Source organism: Hyperoodon ampullatus (assembly GCF_949752795.1).
Source record: "Hyperoodon ampullatus genome assembly, chromosome: 14".
Classification (NCBI taxonomy): Eukaryota; Metazoa; Chordata; class Mammalia; order Artiodactyla; family Ziphiidae; genus Hyperoodon; species Hyperoodon ampullatus.
Genome location: NC_136927.1, coordinates 9101119 through 9123473, shown reverse-complemented (window position 1 = coordinate 9123473; position 22355 = coordinate 9101119). Strand labels below are relative to the sequence as shown.

The 22355-nt window shown below is 38.6% G+C and overlaps 1 protein-coding gene and 1 long non-coding RNA gene across 2 annotated transcripts in view; one reads left to right on the top strand and one right to left on the bottom strand.

Moving 5' to 3' along the window:
* TASP1 (taspase 1) overlaps positions 1-22355 on the bottom strand; it is a 297011-nt gene that overhangs the window by 16898 nt on the left and 257758 nt on the right. Inside the window, exon 13 of the mRNA XM_079719460.1 lies at positions 15485-15558. Within this exon, the coding sequence (XP_079575586.1) occupies positions 15485-15558 (74 nt within the window). The remainder of the gene's footprint in view (positions 1-15484; positions 15559-22355) is intronic.
* LOC307063368 lies at positions 94-7870 on the top strand. The gene is made up of 3 exons (XR_013811244.1): positions 94-155; positions 4788-4959; positions 7743-7870. It is a non-coding gene; the product is annotated as an uncharacterized lncRNA (long non-coding RNA).

The window sequence follows — 22355 nt, the reverse complement described above, 5'->3', positions numbered from 1 at the left end:
TAGCTGCCACTTCATTTCTTTGCTTCCATTTACAGCAACATTCTTTAAAAGACTTGTCTATTCTTGTTTCCGCAGCTTCTTTCCTTCCATTCTCTCTACACCCTCTCCACTCAGGTTTCTGCCTTGACCGCTGCACTGAAACGGCTCTTACCAAGGTAAGCAATGACTTCCGAATGCTAAATCCAGTGGTCTGTCCTCAGACCTAACTTCGTGGGCCCAGAGTACAGGATCTGATAAAGCTGATCAGTCTCTTGGCCTTGAAATACTTTCTCTCCTTGGTTTCTAAAACCCCACCCTCCCCTCGTTCTCCACGAGCCTCTACGGCCGTTTCTCAGTCTCCTTTGCTGGGTTCTTCACCTCTCTGACTTATCAGCACAGCAATTCCTCAGAAATCTTTTCTCCTGGCTGTGGTCCCTCTTGGTGATCGCATCTAGCCTTGTAATTTTAAAAAAGCATTTATATGCTGAGATTCCCAAATATGCATCTTCAACTTAGTCCTCTCTCCTGACACATACATCCCACCACCCACTGACCATCTCCATTCAGTGCCTAACAGGCATCTCCAAATGAACACGTCCAGAACCGAGCTCTTTCTACTTCCCCTCAAGCCTGCTTCCTCCCTCCTCACCTTCTTCCCCCGGCTGGTAAATGGCAAGTCCATTCTCGTTGCTGCCTTCTCTCTTTCCCCCGTGCCTCTGTTCAATCCATCGGCAGCTCCTGTCGGCTCTCTCTTAAAATGGACACAGAAGCCAACTGGCTCTCACCGCCTGCCCAGCTAACGTTCTGGTCCAACTCATTATCGTCACTCACGGGTGGCAACGGCCGTCCACTCTGCCTCCCTTTCAGCAGCTGGAGTCGCCTCTTAAAATGTGAGCCAGACATTGTCACTCCTCTGCTCACTACCCTCCAGTGGCTTTGGAAGAGCCCAGATCCTGACAGTGACCAGTAAGAACCCACGTGGTCTGGTCCCCCATGGCTTACTCTGTCCCACTAAGACCAGCCTTCTCACTGTCCCTCCGTCACACCCGGGACACTCACTCCTGATTGAAGGCCTCTGCTCTTGCTGTTCTCCAGGCTGGGACGTTCTTGCCTTGCTCCCATAAATCTTCCAAGGCTTTACTCAAACGTCACTTTCTCAGTGAGACCTGCCTAACATCGAAACACTTGTACTTCCTAAAATCCTTGCCAGCTTCACGTTTCTTTTTAGCACTTATCACAAACATACTATATGCCTTATTTATCTTGGTTATTATTTTCCCCACTAGTGTGTCAGGCCAGGAGTACAAAGATTCTTAGCTTTTTTGTTCACTATTATGTTTCCAGGAAAGTAACTGAATATAATAGGCACTCAATAGCATTTGTTTAATAAATATTTCGTTTTAAAAAATGAGCTGCTATGTTTCATCAAAACTGTACTCCTAAGTAAACTGAGTTTTTCTAATAGCTAAAATCTCAAAGCCAAAGAATCAAGGCTTCCTTCCCAGTTAATCATTACTAATCACTGTAATAAATCCCTGATTAGCTCTAATATTGATTAACTGAAGTTAAGAAGAAATGAATTTTTGTCATCTTTGATGGTGAAAAACTTATAGATTGTATTTATTTCTTTTTTGCCCCAAGTATGGCCTACTGAACAAAAACATAAATTGCTAGATTCAGGAACTTGTTGTACCTAAGAGGTTATCACCTTAAAGACCGGGTCCTTCCTGTCTGACCTGGCTTTGGAAATTTGTAGAAATTTGGGTTGGAAGCATGTTTTATTCAGGGGCTACTGGGGCTTATTACTAACTGCCTAGTAAGAGTTTGTTTTGCCAAGATCTTCCATTTTTAACGGGGCAGGTTCTAACTGTTAGCAGGTTCTAACTGTTCAAAATTTTACCATAATATCCACAAGACCTATCAATGGAAGAAAATGGGATTATTGGGGTTTTCATCTGTTACAGGAGGTACATTCAAAATATGATTAATTTTCTATTTCAAGTGAAGAAAAAGCTGTTTCCAAGTACCCTGAGCATCTCCTAATAGTGAAGCATTAACACAACCCTCATTCTAAATTAAGTTTCTTTTCATGCCTTCAACACCACAGCAGACAGTGTAGTCCAAACATGTACAGTGCAGTGATGACAGCTCAAGAGCATAAAAGTAAATCGCCATACGTACCACTTATTGCATCCAGAAGTATTTGAAAAGAATGCAAATACAGAGAGTAGCTCAACCATATCCAAATGTCTCAATTAGTTATTACTAAAATGTTAAAGTTTCACCAATTTACAGCACTGCTTTACTTATAAGACATAAAAATCATACATAATAATCATCAGAGAAGAATTTTAATCCTTAGGATTAGACAGAATGGACGATCCAAGATGAAGGCTTTAAAGAAGACAGAAACTATATTATTTGAATGAATGGTAGTGGAATGAAAATGTATTCCAGCAGATAGACTTTGCTTAGCGTTCAAAATCTACAACACGGGTCAGTCTCCGATGCCTGTAAGTGAAACAGGCCAGGTGTAGGACTGTCAGAATGGAATGTCCAGGCCCCACCAAACAGGGTGGCTACCACTTGGGTCCAACTAATCACGGCCATGTAGGAAGTGGGTCCCAGTGTGGCCAAATCTACTCTTATGAGAGAAAACAAGCCAGGAGGAAGAAAACTGTACCTTTACGTAAAACTTAAAACATTTAAATCTTGTATAAAAATTTTATTCAAAATTTCTATTTTAAGTAAGTTCAAATATTTTTATGTAAACATTTTCAATTTTTTTAAAAAGGCTGATCTGTTGATGAATTCAGCTTTTGAGCTCAAATCTGCAGATTACTGGGGAGAGTGGGGATAAAATGTTTCATCCAAACAACCATCTGGACTCAAAGTTCTATCCTCAACCTCACCGGGGAGCCACTCATAGAAGGCGTATCTATGGAATGAATGCCCATGTGTGCGGGGCCCTGCGGGGCCATTAGTACCTCCGTGTATACTGACTGCATACCTGTAGATTCAGTTCCCATCACTACTCACCTACTTAAGAAAATAATATAATAGAAGTTCTTACAACATAAAATCAATGGGTGATCCTGAATCTTTACAATCAAAGAAACCAATACCTTGTTTCAAGTTAGAAAGTTAACAAGAAACAAGAATGGCATGACCAAGATTATGGCCTTTTTTGTCTTAAGATTGAAAAAAAAAAAACAAGAAAAGATTCCTTTCATCATTTGTCCACTGCTTTTCAACCAAGAGAAAGAAATGACCATCCTGTAACCATTACTTACTCACTGTGGGTAATAAGGCCAATCATTCTCATGAATGCTTGTCTCAGTTACATCTCACACTTATGCATTGTTCTGTGTGTAAAATGCAGGCACGTGTCTGCTTTGGGAAGGTACATATTTACCTAAAATGTTGGTACTAGAAGGTAACAAGGTGACATGCTAATGTTAAGTTCACACCTGATGTGAACTATGTAAGCTGATGGCTATGTAAGTATATAGAGGTAGAGAAATTAATGTTTTCATTATTTTCTATGTTGCTATAACCAGAAAAAAAGGTTTATTCACTTCCTTCCAACTAACATGGAACGTCTACAAGTCCAAGCAATAGACTTATTTATCTTTGCAGAGATCTAACCCTACACCATGATTAAAATGAGATTTATTTGGATAAATATGGTTAATACCTCTGGGAAGATTTATGCTCTTGCTAACATGGTGAATTCCCTCTTTGTGTTTATTCTATTTTTTGCTCTGGAGCTATGTCAAATGAATCATTTGGAAGAAACTGATGGCATAAGACTAATTAGGCAAAAATAAAATTACCAACTACTCTTAGAACTAAACTTGAGGCTGAGGAAACTTCTGTCTTAAAGTTTGTTTTTCACATACTCAGCCTTCTACAATCTTCTCCTGTTTGTCTAAAGAACTTTCTAAATAAACCCAACGGGATCCTCCTGGAAGTCCTAAGAGCATGGAAAAGAAATGCAATTTTCTATATTTGAAATTCTGGGCAAGCTTAAAAGGTACAAGTAAAATCACTGATTAGTCACTTTTCCTTCTGTTCCATAAAGCACACTTGCCAAATTTAGCTGTCTGGGATGTTTTCCTAGTACATAGCTTGTTGGCGGCACCTTACACCATCTCGGGGCAATTGGCTTCCTGCCAGGGATCAGACTCCTTCAGTTGTTGAGTAACATGGGGACTAGATTATCAGAAGCAGTTAAAATTTGGCTTAGACCAAGGCCAACTTGTGTCTAAGTGATTCTTCATAAATCTAAAATATGATCCAATATATCCACCCAGTGACTGTCACTGGCCACTATCGTGGAACTAAAGTTCCTTTTAAGGAACTCATGGTCAACACACCCAAAGGTGTTCCACTGTCTAGAGCTCAGAGGAATCTGAGAAGGCTGCCTGCATTCACACAAGAGATACTCAACAGTAGCTAGTAAACAATATTCTTCCCTCTTACTTTTAAAGGGAAAATTATTCAGTTAGGTGAGCTTATCAGGAATGCTGCAGACAACTTAGGTTTCATTTAAAAGCCTAAGTTTGTGATGCTGTCAAGTTGGTAGACATCTAGTCAGAAAGCTTTTTGAAAGGGCTCTGTTACTACCATATTGGCCTGAATTGCAGGGTTGTGTGTGTGTGTGTGTGTGTGTGTGTCTATTCTTGCAGCTTCAAACAATTTTTTTTCCTCTTCTGGGATCTCTGAATTCACTTGTCAGCTGGTTTATATTTACAAGCTAGAGTTACGTTTTATCAAAATGTAATAATCCCTACCATCTCCACCAGGAAAGCAGGGTGAAAATCCAGGAGGTGTCACTCCTGTGGTAGGCAATGGACACGGCATGTTTGGGAACACGGTTACAGTGTAAATGAGGCTGCGGAGCTGCAAGGTGACAGCCCTGAGAGACTCTCTACCACTACTACTACCACCACCGCCACCACCACCACCCATCACAATGTATGTAGCTCTATTATATGCACTTTGGTTGTATTATTCAATTAATATTCAGAAAGCTCGGAAAGCTTCGGTAATATTCCCACTTTAAAGATAAGGAAACCAAAGGTCAGATATGCAACCTGCCCCAGGTTACAAAGCAGGGGCTTCAGGATGGAAATCCAAGTCTGGCTAACTCCAAAGCCCATTCTCTTATTATATCACACTGCCTCTTTATAGATGGTCTTGCTGACACCTTTAAAAAACCCTCCTCCTGCTGCTTTGCCAGGAATGAAGCAGTCAGAGCTTTTTTCTCTCCTAGGAAAGGCTTATCTCTTTCTGGAATTTAGTTCATTTAAGTTTTTCTACCATATTCTGCTTTTGGGATAATTTTTTAAATCTATGACTTTATAGTTTATCCAGCTCATTCTCATTATTGGGAGTAGAGGCAACAGTCTCTTGTGACTTTTTTCATCCTAATTGGAAGACTTTTTCTCACTTCTTTTGGTAACTCCCTCTTGTGGACCTCATTTTTTTAAAATTAATTTATTTGGTTGCACCGGGTCTTAGTTGCGGCAGGCAGGCTCCTTAGTTGCGGCTCGTGGGCTTCTTAGCTGTGGCATGTGAACTCTTAGCTGCGGTACGCATGTGGGATCTAGTTCCCTGACCAGGGATCAAACCCAGGCCCCTGAATTGGGAGCGCAGAGTCTTAGCTGCTGCGCCACCAGGGAAGTCCCATGTACCTCATGTTTTATATTTAAGTCTTCCTCCCATGGCTTTCCTTGAGACACAAGTTAAGCCTAGTAAAAAGCTCTCAGAAATCTCATCCATGCTGTCCCTTGTACACAGACATTTACTGAGATTTTTTAAAAGTCCCAGAAACTATCTTCATAAAAACAAAGCATGGTAGATACTACATTTGGGGTTGCAAAAATCCTACCAAAAACTGAATAGCAACATATATGCTTATTAATCTGCAGTGTAGAATTTAGAATTTTGCAGATGGCAAGCAAGTATCTAGGGAGGAAGGGCCATATATATACAATACCCATAATACATAAAGGACGTAACCAGGGTCCATTCATCTGTATTCAGGCATATAAGATTTTGTTTCCTTGCTCCTATCAAGCCTGATCCCAGGAAAGACTTAAGGCAGAGTCAGGTTTTCTTACTCTCATCTTACACATGAGGCCTCTGAGATCAGAGAGGCACAACGACCACACCGAGTCACATAGTCTGCAAGGAGTGAAGGGGGAACCTAGGCTCCAGCTGCCTGGCACTGCACCCATTCAAATACTTGTTCGTTTCAATTGCAAGAACTGATCAAATGTGCCATAATATAAAAGGGTGATGTTTTTAAAAACTTTTTACTTGAAAATAATTTCAAAATTACAGAATAGTTCAAGGGACACCCATACATCCTTTACCCAGGTTCACCCATTGCTAACATTTTGCTCCATTTGCTTTGTAATCTGCTATCTATCTATCCATCCATCCACCCATCCATCCACATAATATTATTTTCTGAACCACTGAGAAGATATTGTAGAATTACAGCCCTTTCCCTCCGAACACTTCAGTTTGTACTAAAGGTAAGAATATTTCCCTGCGTACCACAGTACAGTTATCACGAGTACATTTTACAATGATACAACATTTTCTACCATCTATATCCCATTTTGTAAATTGACCTAAAAATACATTTCTGGCATTTTTCCCCTCCCATATAGGATCCAGCCTAGGATCAGTTATTGCACATACTAGTTGTCACGACTCTTTAACATTGTTTAATCTGGAACATTTCCTCAGCCTTTGTCTTTTATGACATTGACATTTTTGAAGAATATAGTCCCCTTTTTCTTTCTTCCTAGAATGTTCTTCATTTTCAATTTGTCTGATGTTTCCTTGTGGTTAGATTCAGTCTGTGCACTTCCAGATGGGATACTGCAAAAGTGATGTTGTGTCTTTCTCAGGTTCTCACATCCAGAGGCACATGATATGTCCATCTGTCCCTCACTCACGACATTAATTTTGATCACATGGTCAAGTTATTGCCTGGTTTCTCCATTATATACTTATTATTTTCCCCTGCAACTAATAAGAATCTGTGGCGAAACACCTTAAGACCATAAAATAGCCTGCTCCTCCTCAAGGATTAATTTTTATAACAGTATTTTCACTGTGTTATAAAAAATGACCTCTACATAGTAAAATAAACCTAGGTTTCACTTATTATACCTGAATAAGTTCCAAGCCAATGTTAACATCTGTTTTTATTATAGTAGTCCATACACACTGGGTGCTTATTAAAAATCATTCATTAACTGTCTGCTATCTTGGGTAGGATACAGGCAATCTGATTTTTAAATCCAATTGGTATCAATGCCCTAATTTTGGTTCAATAAGAAGAAATCTCTTTAACTCATGCTACAGAAGGGGTTTAGAAATTAAATTAAGGTATACAACTACAAGAGCATTCTATTAAAAAAAAGAAAGAAAGAAACTTATAAAAGAACCTACTTCTATTTATTCAAATTATATACGGATTCTGGTTATAATGATATTAGTTATTATCCAGCCTTTTCGAAGCAGTACAATTTTGAGGTGAACTTTAATTCAAGGTTTTAACCTGAATTAAACATAGTTAGCTTATATAAAATGTTCAAATGGCCAGGTGGCTTTAGTTTCTGAGTTTGGTAACAAGCAGAAGGAAGGCAATTTTTGGAAAGCAGGGCAAATTAAAACAAAAAAAAAACTTTTCAGAAGTCGTTTTTAAATTTAAAAAAATGTTGTTGTTGTTGTTTCAGTTTTTGAAGATGCCTTCTGGGACTTCCCTGGCGGTCCAGTGGTTAAGACTCCGTGTTTCCACTGCAGGGGGCATGGGTTCGATCCCTGGTCAGGGAACTAGGATCTTGCATGCCACATGGTACGGCCAAAAATAAAATAAAGTAAAATAAAATAAAGATGCCTTCTTTCTCATTTTGCTACTGTGGTTTGCAATATCATATGAAAGCATGTTTCACAAACCCATCATCATGCTTGAATGGGTATGCCACTAATTCAATAGTTCTTTCACAGAAACCAGGACACCAGGGGGTAGGCCAAAAGCTTACTCTCTTAAAAAGAATATCAACTCTGCTATAGCCCCTCTTTCCTATTTTGAGCTCAGTTTCTCATCTATAACTTTGTCATACTTGCAATACAATAACATTCCAGGCTTTATGACAGAAGAGATATTTGTTTGTTTGTTTGTTTTTTATCAAAAGAATTCAGCAACCAATGCTTTAGTGTTTTGGGGTTTTTTTGTTTGGTTGGTGTTTTGGGGGAAAGCATTTGTAGCCACAGGCTCAAAAGAGGAAGAAAGGGAAAGGGATGAACTCTCTGCAAGGAAGGTCAAACACATAATTTACAAGTGAGGCAAGAGGAGCAGCTGTATCTGTTGGCCCATCGATACCAACAGCTGGAGAATTTACCAGCAATATGAAAACCACGTCCACCAGATGTCAAGCGATGCAACTGGAAGCCAAATATCTTTGGGATTAAGGAAGAACTCTCCACTCTCTTTCCTCCCATATTTCATGTTAAATAGCAAGGTGTCTTCCACAGGCCACCAGCAGGGATAACAGGAACATTTCTGCAGACGGGACTTAACAACTTCACCGTCCCCACCAGACAGGTTTCAGACCAGCTCCACTACTGAAGTCCACCTCTTCCATGTTTTTTTTTGTGAAAAAGCAATTTTAGCTCAGGTTCAACATGTCAAGGGTGAGAGAAACTTAACTGGCTGCAAGCTATTCTTGGGCAAGGATTCTTATGGCTTATCAGGCTTATTTTATATTTTGGAACCATTTTGCCATTGGGAAAAAAAGAATGTTTTGAAAATATTTAGAGAGCCACTTTTCCACTCTTTCTTTAAACCGGTGCTGTTCAGTATGGTAGCCACTAGCCACATGTGGCTATTCACATTTAAGCAAAATTTTAAATTCTGTTCCTCGGGCATACTCACCACATTTCCAGTGCTCATTGCCACATGTGTCTAGTGGCTATATATCGGATGACACAATATAAATATAAATTATTTCCTTCAACACAGAAAATTCTTTTAGATAGTGTTGCTCTAAACCCATAAATCACCTTTCTATTCTTTTTTAATTTATTTTTTTATACAGCAGGTTCTTATTAGTCATCAATTTTATACACATCAGTGTATACATGTCAATCCCAATCTCCCAATTCATCACACTACCACCCTCAACCTCCATCACTTTCCCCCCTTGGTGTCCATACGTTTGTTCTCTACATTGGTGTCTCAACTTCTGCCCTGCAAACCGGTTCATCTGTACCATTTTCTAGGTTCCACATATATGCATTAATATAAGATATTTGTTTTTCTCTTTATGACTTACTTCACTCTGTATGACAGTCTATAGATGCATCCACATCTCTACAAATGACCCAATTTAATTCCTTTTTATGGCGGAGTAATAGTCCATGGTATATATATACCACATCTTCTTTATCCATTCGTCTGTTGATGGGCATTTGGGTTCCTTCCATGACCTGGCTACTATAAATACTGCTGCAGTGAACACTGGGATGCATGTGTCTTTTTGAATTATGGTTTTCTCTGGGTATATGCCCAGTAGTGGGATTGCTGGGCATATGGTAATTCTATTTTTAGTGCTTTAAGTAACCTCCATACTGTTCTCCATAGTAGCTGTATCAATTTACATTCCCACCAACAGTGCAAGAGGGTTCCCTTTTCTCCACACCCTCTCCAGCATTTCTTGTTTGTAGATTTTCTGATGATGCCCATTTTAACTGGTGTGAGGTGATACCTCATTGAAGTTTTGATTTGCATTTCTCTAATAATTAGTGATGTTGAGCAACTTTTCATGTGATTCTTGGCCATTTGTATGTCTTCTTTGGAGAAATGTCTATTTAGTTCTTCTGCCCATTTTTGGATTGGGTTGTTTGTTTTTTTAATATTGAGCTGCATGAGCTGTTTATATATCTTGGATATTAATCCTTTGTCCATTGATTCGTTTGCAAATATTTTCTCCCACTCTAAGGGTTGCCTTTTCGTCTTGTTTATGATTTCCTCTGCTGTGCAAAAGCTTTTAAGTTTCATTAGGTCCCGTTTGTTTATTTTTGTTTTTATTTCCATTACTCTACGAGGTGGATCAAAAAATATCTTGCTGTGATTTATGTCAAAGAGTTTCTTCCTAGGTTTTCCTCTAAGACTTTTATAGTGTCCGGTCTTACATTTAGGTCTCTAAGCCATTTTCAGTTTATTTTTGTGTATGGTGTTAGGGAGTATTCTAACTTCATTCTTTTACATGTAGCTGTCCAGTTTTGCCAGCACCACTTATTGAAGAGACTGACTTTTCTCCATTGTATATCCTTGCCTCCTTTGTCATAGATTAGTTGACCATAGGTGCGTGGGTTTATCTCTGGGCTTTCCCTCTTGTTCCATTGATCTATATTTCTCTTTTAGTGCCAGTACCATATCATCTTGATTACTGTAGCTTTGTAGTATAGTCTGAAGTCAGGGAGTCTAATTCCTCCAGCTCCATTTTTTTCCCTCAAGACTCCTTTGGCTTGTTAGGGTCTTTTGTGTCTCCATACAAATTTTAAGATTTCTTGTTCTAGCTCTTTAAAAAATGCAGTTGCTAATTTGATAGGGATTGCTTTGAATCTGTAGATGGCTTTGGGTAGTAGAGTCATTTTCACAATATTGATTCTTCCTATCCAAGAACATGGTATAGCTCTCCATCTGTTTATGTCACTCTTAATTTATTTCATCAGTGTCTTATAGTTTTCTGCATACAGGTCTTTTGTCTCCTTAGGTAGGTTTATTCCTAGGTATTTTATTCTTTTTCTTGCAATGGTAAATGGGAGTGTTTCCTTAAATTCTCTTTCAGATTTTTCATCATTAGTGTATAGGAATGAAAGAGATTTCTGTGCATTAATTTTGTATCCTGCAACTTTACCAAATTCATTGATTAGCTCTATTATTTTTCTGGTTGCATCTTTAGGATTCTCTATGTATAGTATCATGTCATCCGCAAACAGTGACAGTTTTACTTCTTCTTTTCCAATTTGTATTCCTTTATTTCTTTTTCTTCTCTGATTGCTGTGGCTAGGACTTCCAAATTTATGTTGAATAATAGTGGTGAGAGTGGACATCCTTGTCTTGTTCCTGATCTTAGAGGAAATGGTTTCAGTTTTTCACCATTCAGAATTATGTTTGCTGTGGGTTTGTCGTATATGGCCTTTGTTATGCTGAGGTAGGTTCCCTCTATGCCCAACTTCTGGAGAGTTTTTATCATAAATGGGTGTTGAATTTTGTCAAAAGCTTTTTCTGCATCTACTGAGATGATCATATGATTTTTATTCCTCAGTTTGTCAATATGGTGTATCACATTGATTTATTTGCATATATTGAAGAATCCTTGCATCCCTGGGTAAATCCCACTTGATCATGGTGTATGATCCTTTTAATGTGTTGTTGGATTTTGTTTGCTAGTATTTTGTTGAGGATTTTTCCATCTATATTCATCAGTGCTATTAGTCTGTACATTTCCTTTTTTGTAGTATCTTTGTCTTGTTTTGGTATCAGGGTGATGGTGGCCTCATAGAATGAGTTTGGGAGTGTTCCTTCCTCTGTAATTTTTTGGAAGAGCTTGAGAAGGATGGGTGTTAGCTCTTCTCTAAATGTTTGATAGAATTCACATGTGAAGCCATCTGGTCCTGGACTTTTGTTTGTTGGAAGATTTTAAATCACAGTTTCAATTTCATTACTTGTGATTGGTCTGTTCATATTTTCTGTTTCTTCCTGGTTCAGTCTTGGCAGGTTATACCTTCCTAAGAATTTGTCCATTTCTTCCAGTTTGTCCATTTTATTGGCATAGAGTTGCTTGTAGTAGTCTCTTAGGATGCTTTGTATTTCTGCGGTGTCTGTTGTACCTTCTCCTTCTTCATTTCTAACTTTATTGATTTGAGTCCTCTCCCACTTTTTCTTGATGAGTCTGGCTAATGGTTTATCAATTTTGTGTATCTTCTCAAAGCACCAGCTTTTAGTTTTATTGATCTTTGCTATTGTTTTCTTTGTTTCATTTCATTTATTTCTGCTCTGATCATTATGATTTCTTCCCTTCTGCTAACTTTGGGTTTTTTTTATTCTTCTTTCTCTAGTTCCTTTAGGTGTAAGGTTAGATTGTTTATCTGAGATTTTTCCTGCTTCTTGAGGTAAGCTTGTATTGCTATAAACTTCCCTCTTAGAACTGCTTTTGCTGCACCCCATAGGTTCTGGATCGTCGTGTTTTCATTGTCATTTGTCTCTAGGTGTTTTCTGATTTCCTCTTTGATTTCTTCAGTGATCTCTTGGTTATTTAGTAACGTATTGTTTAGCCTCCATGTGTTTGTGTTTTTTACGTTTTTTCCCTGTAATTCATTTCTAATCTCATAGCGTTGTGGTCAGAAAAGATGCCTGATATGATTTCAATTTTCTTAAATTTACTGAGGCTTGATTTGTGAGCTAAGATGTTGTCTATCCTGGAGAATGTTCTGCGGGCGCTAGAGAAGAAAGTGTAATGTGCCGTTTTTGGATGGAATGCCCTATAAATATCAATTAAATCTATATGGTCTATTGTGTCATTTAAAGGTTTTGTTTCCTTATTAATTTTCTGTTTGGATGATCTGCCCATTGGTGTAAGTGAGGTGTTAAAGTCCCCCACTATCATTGTGTTACTGTCGATTTCCTCTTTTATAGCTGTTAGCAGTTGCCTTATGTATTGAGGTGCTCCTATGTTGGGTGCATATATATTTATAGTTGTTATATCTTCTTTTTGGAATGATCCCTTGATCATTATGTAGTGTGCTTCCTTGTCTCTTGTAACATTCTTTATTTTAAAGTCTATTTTATCTGATATGAGTATTGCTGCACCAGCTTTCTTTTGACTTCCATTTGCATGGAATATCTTTTTCCATCCCCTCACTTTCAGTCTGTATGGGTCCCTAGGTCTGAAGTGTGTCTCTTGCAGACAGCATATATATGGGTCTTGTTTTTGTATCCATTCAGCAAGCCTGTGTCTTTTGGTTGGAGTATTTAATCCATTCACGTTTAAGGTAATTATTGATATGTATGTTCCTATGCCCATTTTCTTAATTGTTTTGGGTTTTTGCAGGTGCTTTTCTTCTCTTGTGTTTCCCACTTAGAGAATTTCCTTTAGCATTTGTTGTAGAGCTGGTTTGGTGGTGCTGAATTCTCTTAGCTTTTGCTTGTCTGTAAAGCTTTTGATTTCTCCATTAAATCTGAATGAGATCCTTGCCGGTTAGAGTAATCTTGGTTGTACGTTCTTCCCTTTCATCATTTTAAATATGTCATGCCACTCCCTTCTGGCTTGTAGAGCTTCTGCTGAGAAATCAGCCGTTAACCTTATGGGAGTTCCCTTGTATGTTATTTGTCATTTTTCCCTTGCTGCCTTCAATAATTTTTGTCTTTAATTTTTGTCAATTTGATTACTACGTGTCTTGGCGTGTTTCTCCTTGGGTTTATCCCGTATGGGACTCTCTGCACTTCCTGGACTTGGGTGGCTATTTCCTTTCCCATGTTAGGGAAGTTTTTGACTATAATCTCTCAAATATTTTCTTGGGTCCTTTCTCTCTCTCCTCTCCTTCTGCGACCCCTATAATGCAAATGTTTTTGCATTTAATGTTATCCCAGAGGTCTCTTAGGCTGTCTTCAGTTCTTTTCATTCTTTTTTCTTTATTCTGTTCCGTAGCAGGGAATTCCACCATTCTGTCTTCCAGGTCACTTATCTGTTCTTCTGCCTCAGTTATTCTGCTATTGATTCCTTCTAGTGTAGTTTTCATTTCAGTGATTGTATTGTTCATCTGTGTTTGTTTGTTCTTTAATTCTTCTAGATCTTTGTTAAACATTTCTTGCATCTTCTTGATCTTTGCCTCCATTGTTTTTCCGAAGTCCTGGATCATCTGCACTATCATTATTCTGCATTCTTTTTCTGGAAGGTTGCCTAGCTCCACCCTATTTAGTTTTTTTTCTGGGGTTTTACCTTGTTCCTTCATCTCGTACATAGCCCTCTGCCTTTTCATCTTGTCTATCTTTCTGTGAATGTGGTTTTTGTTCCACTGGCTGCAGGACTGTAGTTCTTCTTTCTTCTGCTGTCTGCCCTCTGGTGGATGAGGCTATCTAAGAGGACTGTGGAAGTTTACTGATGGGAGGGACTGGTGGTGGGTAGAGCTGGCTGTTGCTCTAAATCACCTTTTTTAAATGAGCCATTATAATTCTCTTCTCTATGTACTATGGAACAAAGCTCTCGTATGCTGTCCTCACAAAGCTCTGTGATGCTACTGGCTTGATGGGTAATATTCAGAGGCCAATGTGGATGGGTGTTATATGACCAATAAGCAAGAAGTTACCCTTTCTTACTTGTAGCCTTAATTTGTTAACGATCCCATCTCTATCAGACAGTGTACATCAGAAGTTTCCTTACTTGCATTTCCAAATGTGTAAAATAAATCATGTCCTTTGAAAGAGAGGCTTTACAGCTTTGTAATTGAGGTACTTTAATGCCAAGTAAACATCATATGCCCCAGCTGTTCCTAAAAATTTTATGAACAAGAAGAACATGAGGGCCTCCCTGGTGGCGCAGTGGTTGGGAGTCCGCCTGCCGATGCAGGGGATGCGGGTTCGTGCCCCGGTCCGGGAGGATCCCATATGCCGCGGAGCGGCTGGGCCCGTGAGCCGTGGCCGCTGGGCCTGTGCGTCCGGAGCCTGTGCTCCGCAACGGGAGAGGCCACGACGGTGAGAGGCCCGCGTACCGCAAAAAAAAAAAAAAAAAAAAAAGAAGAACATGAGGCCAGTATAAAATGAATCCACAAATTATGTTTCTGACTCCCAGGCTCACCCTTCTTGAGTGCAGGGAAGCCCAGCGACTCAAGGGGCACTGCATGGACATTCTCTGTGAGTGTTGTGACTCACTGGGGGATGAGGGCCCAGGGTGCGTGGCACACGGGGCACAGACCTTTAACTCTGCCATGAGGACGCCGTGTCAGACCACACCGGAGCATGAGCCAGGTAGTCCTTGCAAGGACGCTGGGTATCTCTGCCCTCACACACGCAGAGTGTGGTCCAAGTGCTCAGCTAATTTTGCCTCATTCTCGTTTAGCTATTCCCATCCTCCTTGCAAAATCACCCAGCCCTGCCAGCCATGAGCAGCACACCCATTTTCTCTTCCCAATCCCCAGTTTCTTCTTTTCCAATTATTCACAGTGGATGAAGAAGAACAAGATTAAAAAAAATAAATAAAAGGTTTGTCCTAATCTCCCCTGCTCCATCATCAAAAACAAGAAAGATCTGCTAGTTTTCTTTGGGACCGTTAACTGTTCTTTATCAGATTCTCATAAAGATCACAGAGCTACCGCCAAGAGAGGCTGAAAAAATTCCACTGTGGCCACTTGGCCGGTTAGAGGTTCACACAGTGGCTGCAAGGTTTTCCAATTATGCACCCGTTTTCCCGCTTACCTTGGCCTTCCCATCCTGGGCTGACATATATCCAACACACATGCTCTCCGTTGTGTGGCTCCACAGAAATTCCACTGCCATGGAAGAGAACACAAATAGGCACATTCAGATCACAGATGGAAAATAAATCTCTGCTTTTTAATACAACAGTTAAAGATAGCTTTATATTTAACACACTCGGGCTCCCTACTTTCCATTCGCTCCTTCATAAATGTCAGGATGATTTAGTACTCAGAACCGTGTAATAGCATTTACTGTGAAATGAAAAATGTATTTCTTACTTGTCAAAACTTATGATTATTACATGTAAAATAAATGCTCTTCTGTTTGAAACTTGTAGCATTAAACAACACACATGCATGCACACACACTCATACATACAGTACACAATGATTTAGTAAATATAATATCCTATAATATAGTTTCCTTTAAAACACAGACACACACACACACACAGACACACACACACACACACCCCCCAGGGTCTAGGTTTTCAAATACCATTCTCCATGAAAAGGAACCAGGATTCCTTGGAGAAATGTTGATTCCAAGGCTGGGGCACAGAAAATATTAAATGAATCTGGACATCTTTTTGTGCCAGAAAATAAGGAAGTGCTCAAAGAATGAGGAAGACTTATCAAAAGGACCCAGGGTCAGCCTGCAGGGACTCACACTGGCCATATCTGAGTCAATCTAAGTATCAAAATAAATAATAACAGTAAAGAATTACCACCACTGAACAAAATTAAAACCAACGAGCCCATACTAATGCAAACACCTAAAGGAATAAATAAAATGGGGGAGAAGAGAAAGCAATTCCTTGTAGCAGAATGCCAACTAATAAATACAGAAGAAATAACAGACAGCCATCACACTTCCTAAAACTAGGAGAATCTGAAGAGGAACAGGCTATTTACATAATCTCAGCGTGATCTCTCCACAAAATTCTTATAAAGTATAAAGGGGCAAAGTATAAGTTCACTGTGGAGAAACCCATGGACTCCACTTTAATCCAATGATGGAAGCTAACATCACCAATTAAGGGACAAATCAACACAACGTGCCTCCTGAGACTCACTGCCACTTCTGTGGTGTTCTTGCCAAAAATGCAGAACCAGAATTGCATGAGGAAACACCACACAAATCTGATATACGAACACTACTAAATAACTGGCTTGAACTCTTCAAAAAATGTCAAAGTCAAAAAATACAAAGAAAGTTGAGAAACTGTTCCCATTTAAAGGCATCCCAGGGACTTCCCTGGCAGTCCAGTGGTTTCACTGCCAAGGGCCTGGGTTCAATCCCTGGTCGGGGAACTAAGACCCCAAAAGCTGCGTGGTGTGGCCAAAAAAAAATAAGGAAGACAAAGGCAACATGACAACTAAAGGCAATTTGTCCTCCTGGGATGGAGCCTGGACGGTAACAGGGGGTGCTTGAAGGGACACAACTAATGGAGTTTGAAAATGGACTATGGATTGGGTAACAGTGTGGCATCAATATTAAATTCTGTGATTTTGACAACCATACTGTGATTATTTAGAAGAACAACCTTGTTCTTAAGAAATAGGCACTGAAGAATTAGGAGTAAAGACACCGGATCTCTCCACCTTGCCCTCAAGTCATTCAGAAAAAAAAAATGTACATGTTTAAGTGTGTGTGTGTGTGTGTGTGTGTGTGTGTAAAGGGAAGAGGGAAGGAAGGAGGAAGTGGAGATGGAAAAACAAATGGAGGAAATGAAAGTGAGTGAACCTGGGTAAAGAAATCATGGGTGTCCCTTGTACTGTTCTTGAAACTTCTCTGTAAGTTTGAAATTATATCTAAATTAAAAGTTACAGAAAGAAAAATACTGAGATACACACAAAGCTTTGTCACCTTCAAGTACTTACTTTCAAAATTCTAAGTTTTTTTAAAGGTATTTTTAAAGTTTTGATGCACTTCACAAAAATTTCAAAAGTCCCCAGTAAGAAAACTGCCTTGCTCAACACCAACCCTCTGGGTCCCGGGCCATCCATCTGTTTACATCTCTGAGCCAATTAAGCCTGAAGACAAGTGTGTGAGTTGAGACACAACTGTGGCTCAGCTAGACTCTGGTCCTAGACTCTGAAGGCTTTGCCAGACACATGGGGTAGGAAGAAGCAGAAGGGGCGACACTGAGTTCCTCATAGAGTGGCTCATTCCCTCATCATTAATTAATTCTCAAACCTGCCAACCTGCTCCACAGACGCTCCGCTGATGAGTGCAGGAAAACAGCATCACGCAAGTTCTCTTTGCCAGATGTTTTTTCTTCCTAACACATCTGCTTTGAACTTCAAAAACCTTGAAGTCCAGAGCAAGGTCTGGGAAATTCTGAATTGCCTAACAGAGCAAAGGCACTCAAGCCTTACTGAATTTCTCGAGTAGTGACAATGCCGTTGTATTTAAATACAAAGTTCAGGCATTTCTAACATTGTGACCTCTCCTTATTCCCCAAATATTAAGGTGGTAACTGCTCATGAATTAGCCAAGAAGAATACACGGAAATATATAGTCAATCTAATCATGGAAGGGAAGGATAAAAACACTGCACATTATTTTTTTAAGACACAATTTTGACAATTTCAAACTGCATTATTCTCTCTAAAAATAGAGCCTGCTTTAAGGAAATGTAACACATGAAAAATTTAGACTTACAAAACAGGATAAATTGGGTGTGCTGATTGACCACATTACATATTTTTTTATTGAAACGTTTTCAATAAAGTTTCTAGATACAGAGTTTAGGAGTTCTTAAAGAAAGTAACTCAATGTCTAGAAATTCAGTCTTCATTCACTCTTTTTACAAACAAACAAACAAAGGAGGTGCATTGTACTGACACATTATATTTTTTAATTTTATTTATTTTTTATACAGCAGGTTCTTATTAGTTATCCATTTTATACATATTAGTGTATACATGTCAATCCCAATCTCCCAATTCATCACACCACCACCACCACCCCGGCCACTTTCCCCCCCTTGGTGTCCATACGTTTGTTCTCTACATGTGTCTCTATTTCTGCCCTGCAAACCAGTTCATCTGTACCATTTTTCTAGGTTCCACATATATATATTAATATACGATATCTGTTTTTCTCTTTCTGACTTACATCACTCTGTATGACAGTCTCTAGATCCATCCACTTCTCTACAAATGACCCAATTTCATTCCTTTTTATGGCTGAGTAATATTCCATTGTATATATGTACCACAACTTCTTTATCCATTCGTCTATCGATGTGCATTTAGGTTGCTTCCATGACCTGGCTATTGTAAATAGTGCTGAAATGAACATTGGGGTGCATGTGTCTTTTTTGAACTATGGCTTTCTCTGGGTATATGCCCAGTAGTGGGATTGCTGGGTCATATGGTAATTCTATTTTTAGTTTTTAAAGGCACCTCCATACTGTTCTCCATAGTGGCTGTATCAATTTACATTCCCACCAACAGTGCAAGAGGGTTCCCTTTTCTCCACACCCTCTCCCGCATTTGTTGTTTGTAGCCTTTCTGATGATGCCCATTCTAACTGATATGAGGTGATACCTCATTGTAGTTTTGATTTGCGTTTCTCTAATAATTAGTGATGTTGAGCAGCTTTTCATGTGACACATTATTTTTAATACCAACAATTCAAATCAGTCACTCATTCAGGCTCAGACTTCAGAAACTCAGCAGGATTGTCTAAAATTTAAATTATAAAATGCTTTTGAAAAGAAATCTTATTTTATTTCCTTTAGTGTATGTCAACTCAATAATTTAATAAATTATTAATGAATAATTTATCAAATTATTTCTTGGTGGAGGACTTCAGGGAGGCAGAAGAGGAATTAACATTGAGAATCTATCATCCGCCAGTCACTGCCTTTCATAGTGGACCTCGGCAAAGCCTAGATGGGGAACCTGGGGCTCAGAGAAGGGAGGTAACATGGCTGAGGCCATCTGAGCAAGTGCAGAACCTAGGACTCAGACTGGACTTCTAGATTCTAAAACCTGTGATTCTCCATTGCTTTCTCACTCTGAAATCTACTCAGCTTGAAAAGGATTTAGAATATACAGCATTGAACACAAACAGAACTCTTAAATATCTCTTAAAGTAAGCTTTTAAAACTATAACAAGATAATACATTTGACTAAATTAAAAATGTTTACAGTATTACCTTTTGCCACATGGGAAAAAAGTCAAGAGATGAGTGACAAGCTGGGGGAAATATTTGCAATTCATATTATAGAAAAAGGACGGATTTTCTTAGTATATAAAGATCTGCTACAAATCAATAAGGAAAAGACAAATATCCAAAGAGAAAGCAAAAGGATATGAACAAAAAGGAATATGAATCACTCTAAAATGTGAAAATAGGTTCTACATTTCTCCTACTAAAAGAAATGAAAATTAAAACTACAAGAGATTCAACATTCCGGTTATCAGACACCAAAAGGTCAAAACAGCATTATGTTACCTGGGGGTAGAGGAAGGAGCACTCTCATATAATAACGGTGTGAGTATGACCATATGGAAATACATTCTTATAATTTGCAGTAGGTATGTTCTATAACTTCACCATAAACACTGAATTAGCAGATACTGAGCCACTGCTCCCAAGGGAAATACAGGGTTAGTTTCCTGCAAGCCTCTGGTCACAGCATTTTCCATCGATAAGTAAACTTATTTTATGTGTGTTTCTGTTTAAAGACATCTTATTTAATATACATTTTTATAACTAGTTAATTTTATGCAGTATTTCTTTATAATAATACACTAGCCAAGACGAGCTTAACATTTTCCTGACCCTGGATGACCTGCCCATGAATTTCTTTGGCTTTCAGCCTCACAAGAATGCTGTCCCTCATGCTCTTTTGATCGGTTGTCATCTCATGAATCCGTAAGTTTTGCTGCTTTTCCAGCTCAAATTGTTCCCCACTCTGTCCACACCCACAAATGACCTGGGAAAGTGCTGGGAGTACTGATCTTTCAATTACTAGTAAATTTCAGAAAGTAAGAAAATTCACCAATATGAATCTGCAAATAATGAGGATAGACTCTTTTTCTCAAAATGACATACTCTTTGACCTAGCAATTCTACTTTTAGGTATTCAGTCTACAGATATGCCTTTACATGTACAAAATAACATCTTTACACAGAGATTCACTGAAGTAGTTCTAATTAGGAAGAGACTGGAAATAGCACGGTTGCCTTTTGGTGGGAGCATATATGAAGAACAGTGGTACCCTATACAATGGAATACTATTCAAGTAATTAAGAACAAAGAGAAAGTTCTACATGGATGATATGGAACCATCCACACTGAGTGTTTTTTCAAACTTTTTGCCATGAACCACAGTAAAACCAAACCAAAACAAAAAAAGCCCCACACACTGTCACTTAGTACATGGGTTCTTTATATTCTATGCACTACAGTTAAAAGGTTCTGCTCGTGACTCACTAAATTAGACCTCATTAATGTGACATGCGACAGTTGGAAAAAACACTAATCTGCAAAATATATAGTTTATCTAAAAGAAAAGGAAAGGTGGAGAAAGACATATAAAGATGGTGCTGCCATTTTTGTGAAAGAAAATAAAAGGGCACCATGGATGACAATGCTTGTAAATACATGAGATGTCTCTGGAAAAAAATCTTGGGAAGCAGCAACAGCAGTTATCGCTAGAGAGGGAACTCGTGATTAAGGAAGTTGAGAGGCGAGTAACCTACTTTTCACCATACATCCCTTCTGAAACTTTTGAATTTTGCCCTGTTTTCAATTATGTCCTATTTTTTTTATAAAAATACACCTAGGAATCTCAATTACCTTGTTACTCTAATTTATCTATGAAGAATTAATTTCTTCCCTGTTTAGATTATGACATTCTGAAATACACTGAAATTTGACGTAATGACATGTTACCATATATTTTTAATTGCCCTTCATGAGAATGCTTTACTATGATGTGAAACTGATTGGATGCCTTCAAATTGTTTCATGTCTTGTGACTACCCAAAACATGAACAAATCTTATGAAGGGGCATGAATAAACCCCTACTTAAATTTATACTGGCCACATATATATAGAACAAAACCTGCTATGTTCAAAGAGCAATCAAAACAAACAAAACAAAGCAAATACTTATTTCCATTTGAAATAAAAAAATGCCAAAACCATCATAAGTTTTTAAAAATGAGAAAACATTTATTTGTCTCAAGGGTAAAGCTTCTGTCACAAAGATCTCTCAAAATTGTTTAATTAAAATTAAAAAACCTAGTCAAGAGTAGTACAAAGTTTGCTCAAATACAATTACATATTAGAAAAGCTAAAATGTTAAACCCTACTCAGTACAAAAGTAGCATTTCTTACCATCAGTGATATCTAGAAGTCTATAATTTATTTCTTAATTTTAAATCTAAAATTGTCTCCTACACTAAAAAATTGAATTTAATGGAACAGTATTTTAAAAATGATTCTAATAATAATACAAACAAACTGGACAGATGCTATATCATAGTACCAGAATTTTTCCTGTGTAATTATTACATGTAGGGGACCATGAACTCAAGCAACGTGCAGGGTTTATGAGTGGCCTGGAGTGGCACGTCTGAGCCTGTGAATGTGCTGTCTGAAATAGTGTTTGGTGTGGTCAAGCTCAAGCTGATTTCCATTCAGAGAAGCCCTGGCCTCTCGGTAATGACCACGCTCCTTTGGTAGTGGCTGGTGACTGTTTACACCTCAACTACTGATTTGAAAAAGGTTTTTGTTTTTTAGAAAGCCAAAGCCCAGGGATGGTGAGGTTACTGGAAATGTCCAGATCATGAAAAGACCTCCATCAGAAAACATTAAGAACACCTAAAGCTATTGGTTT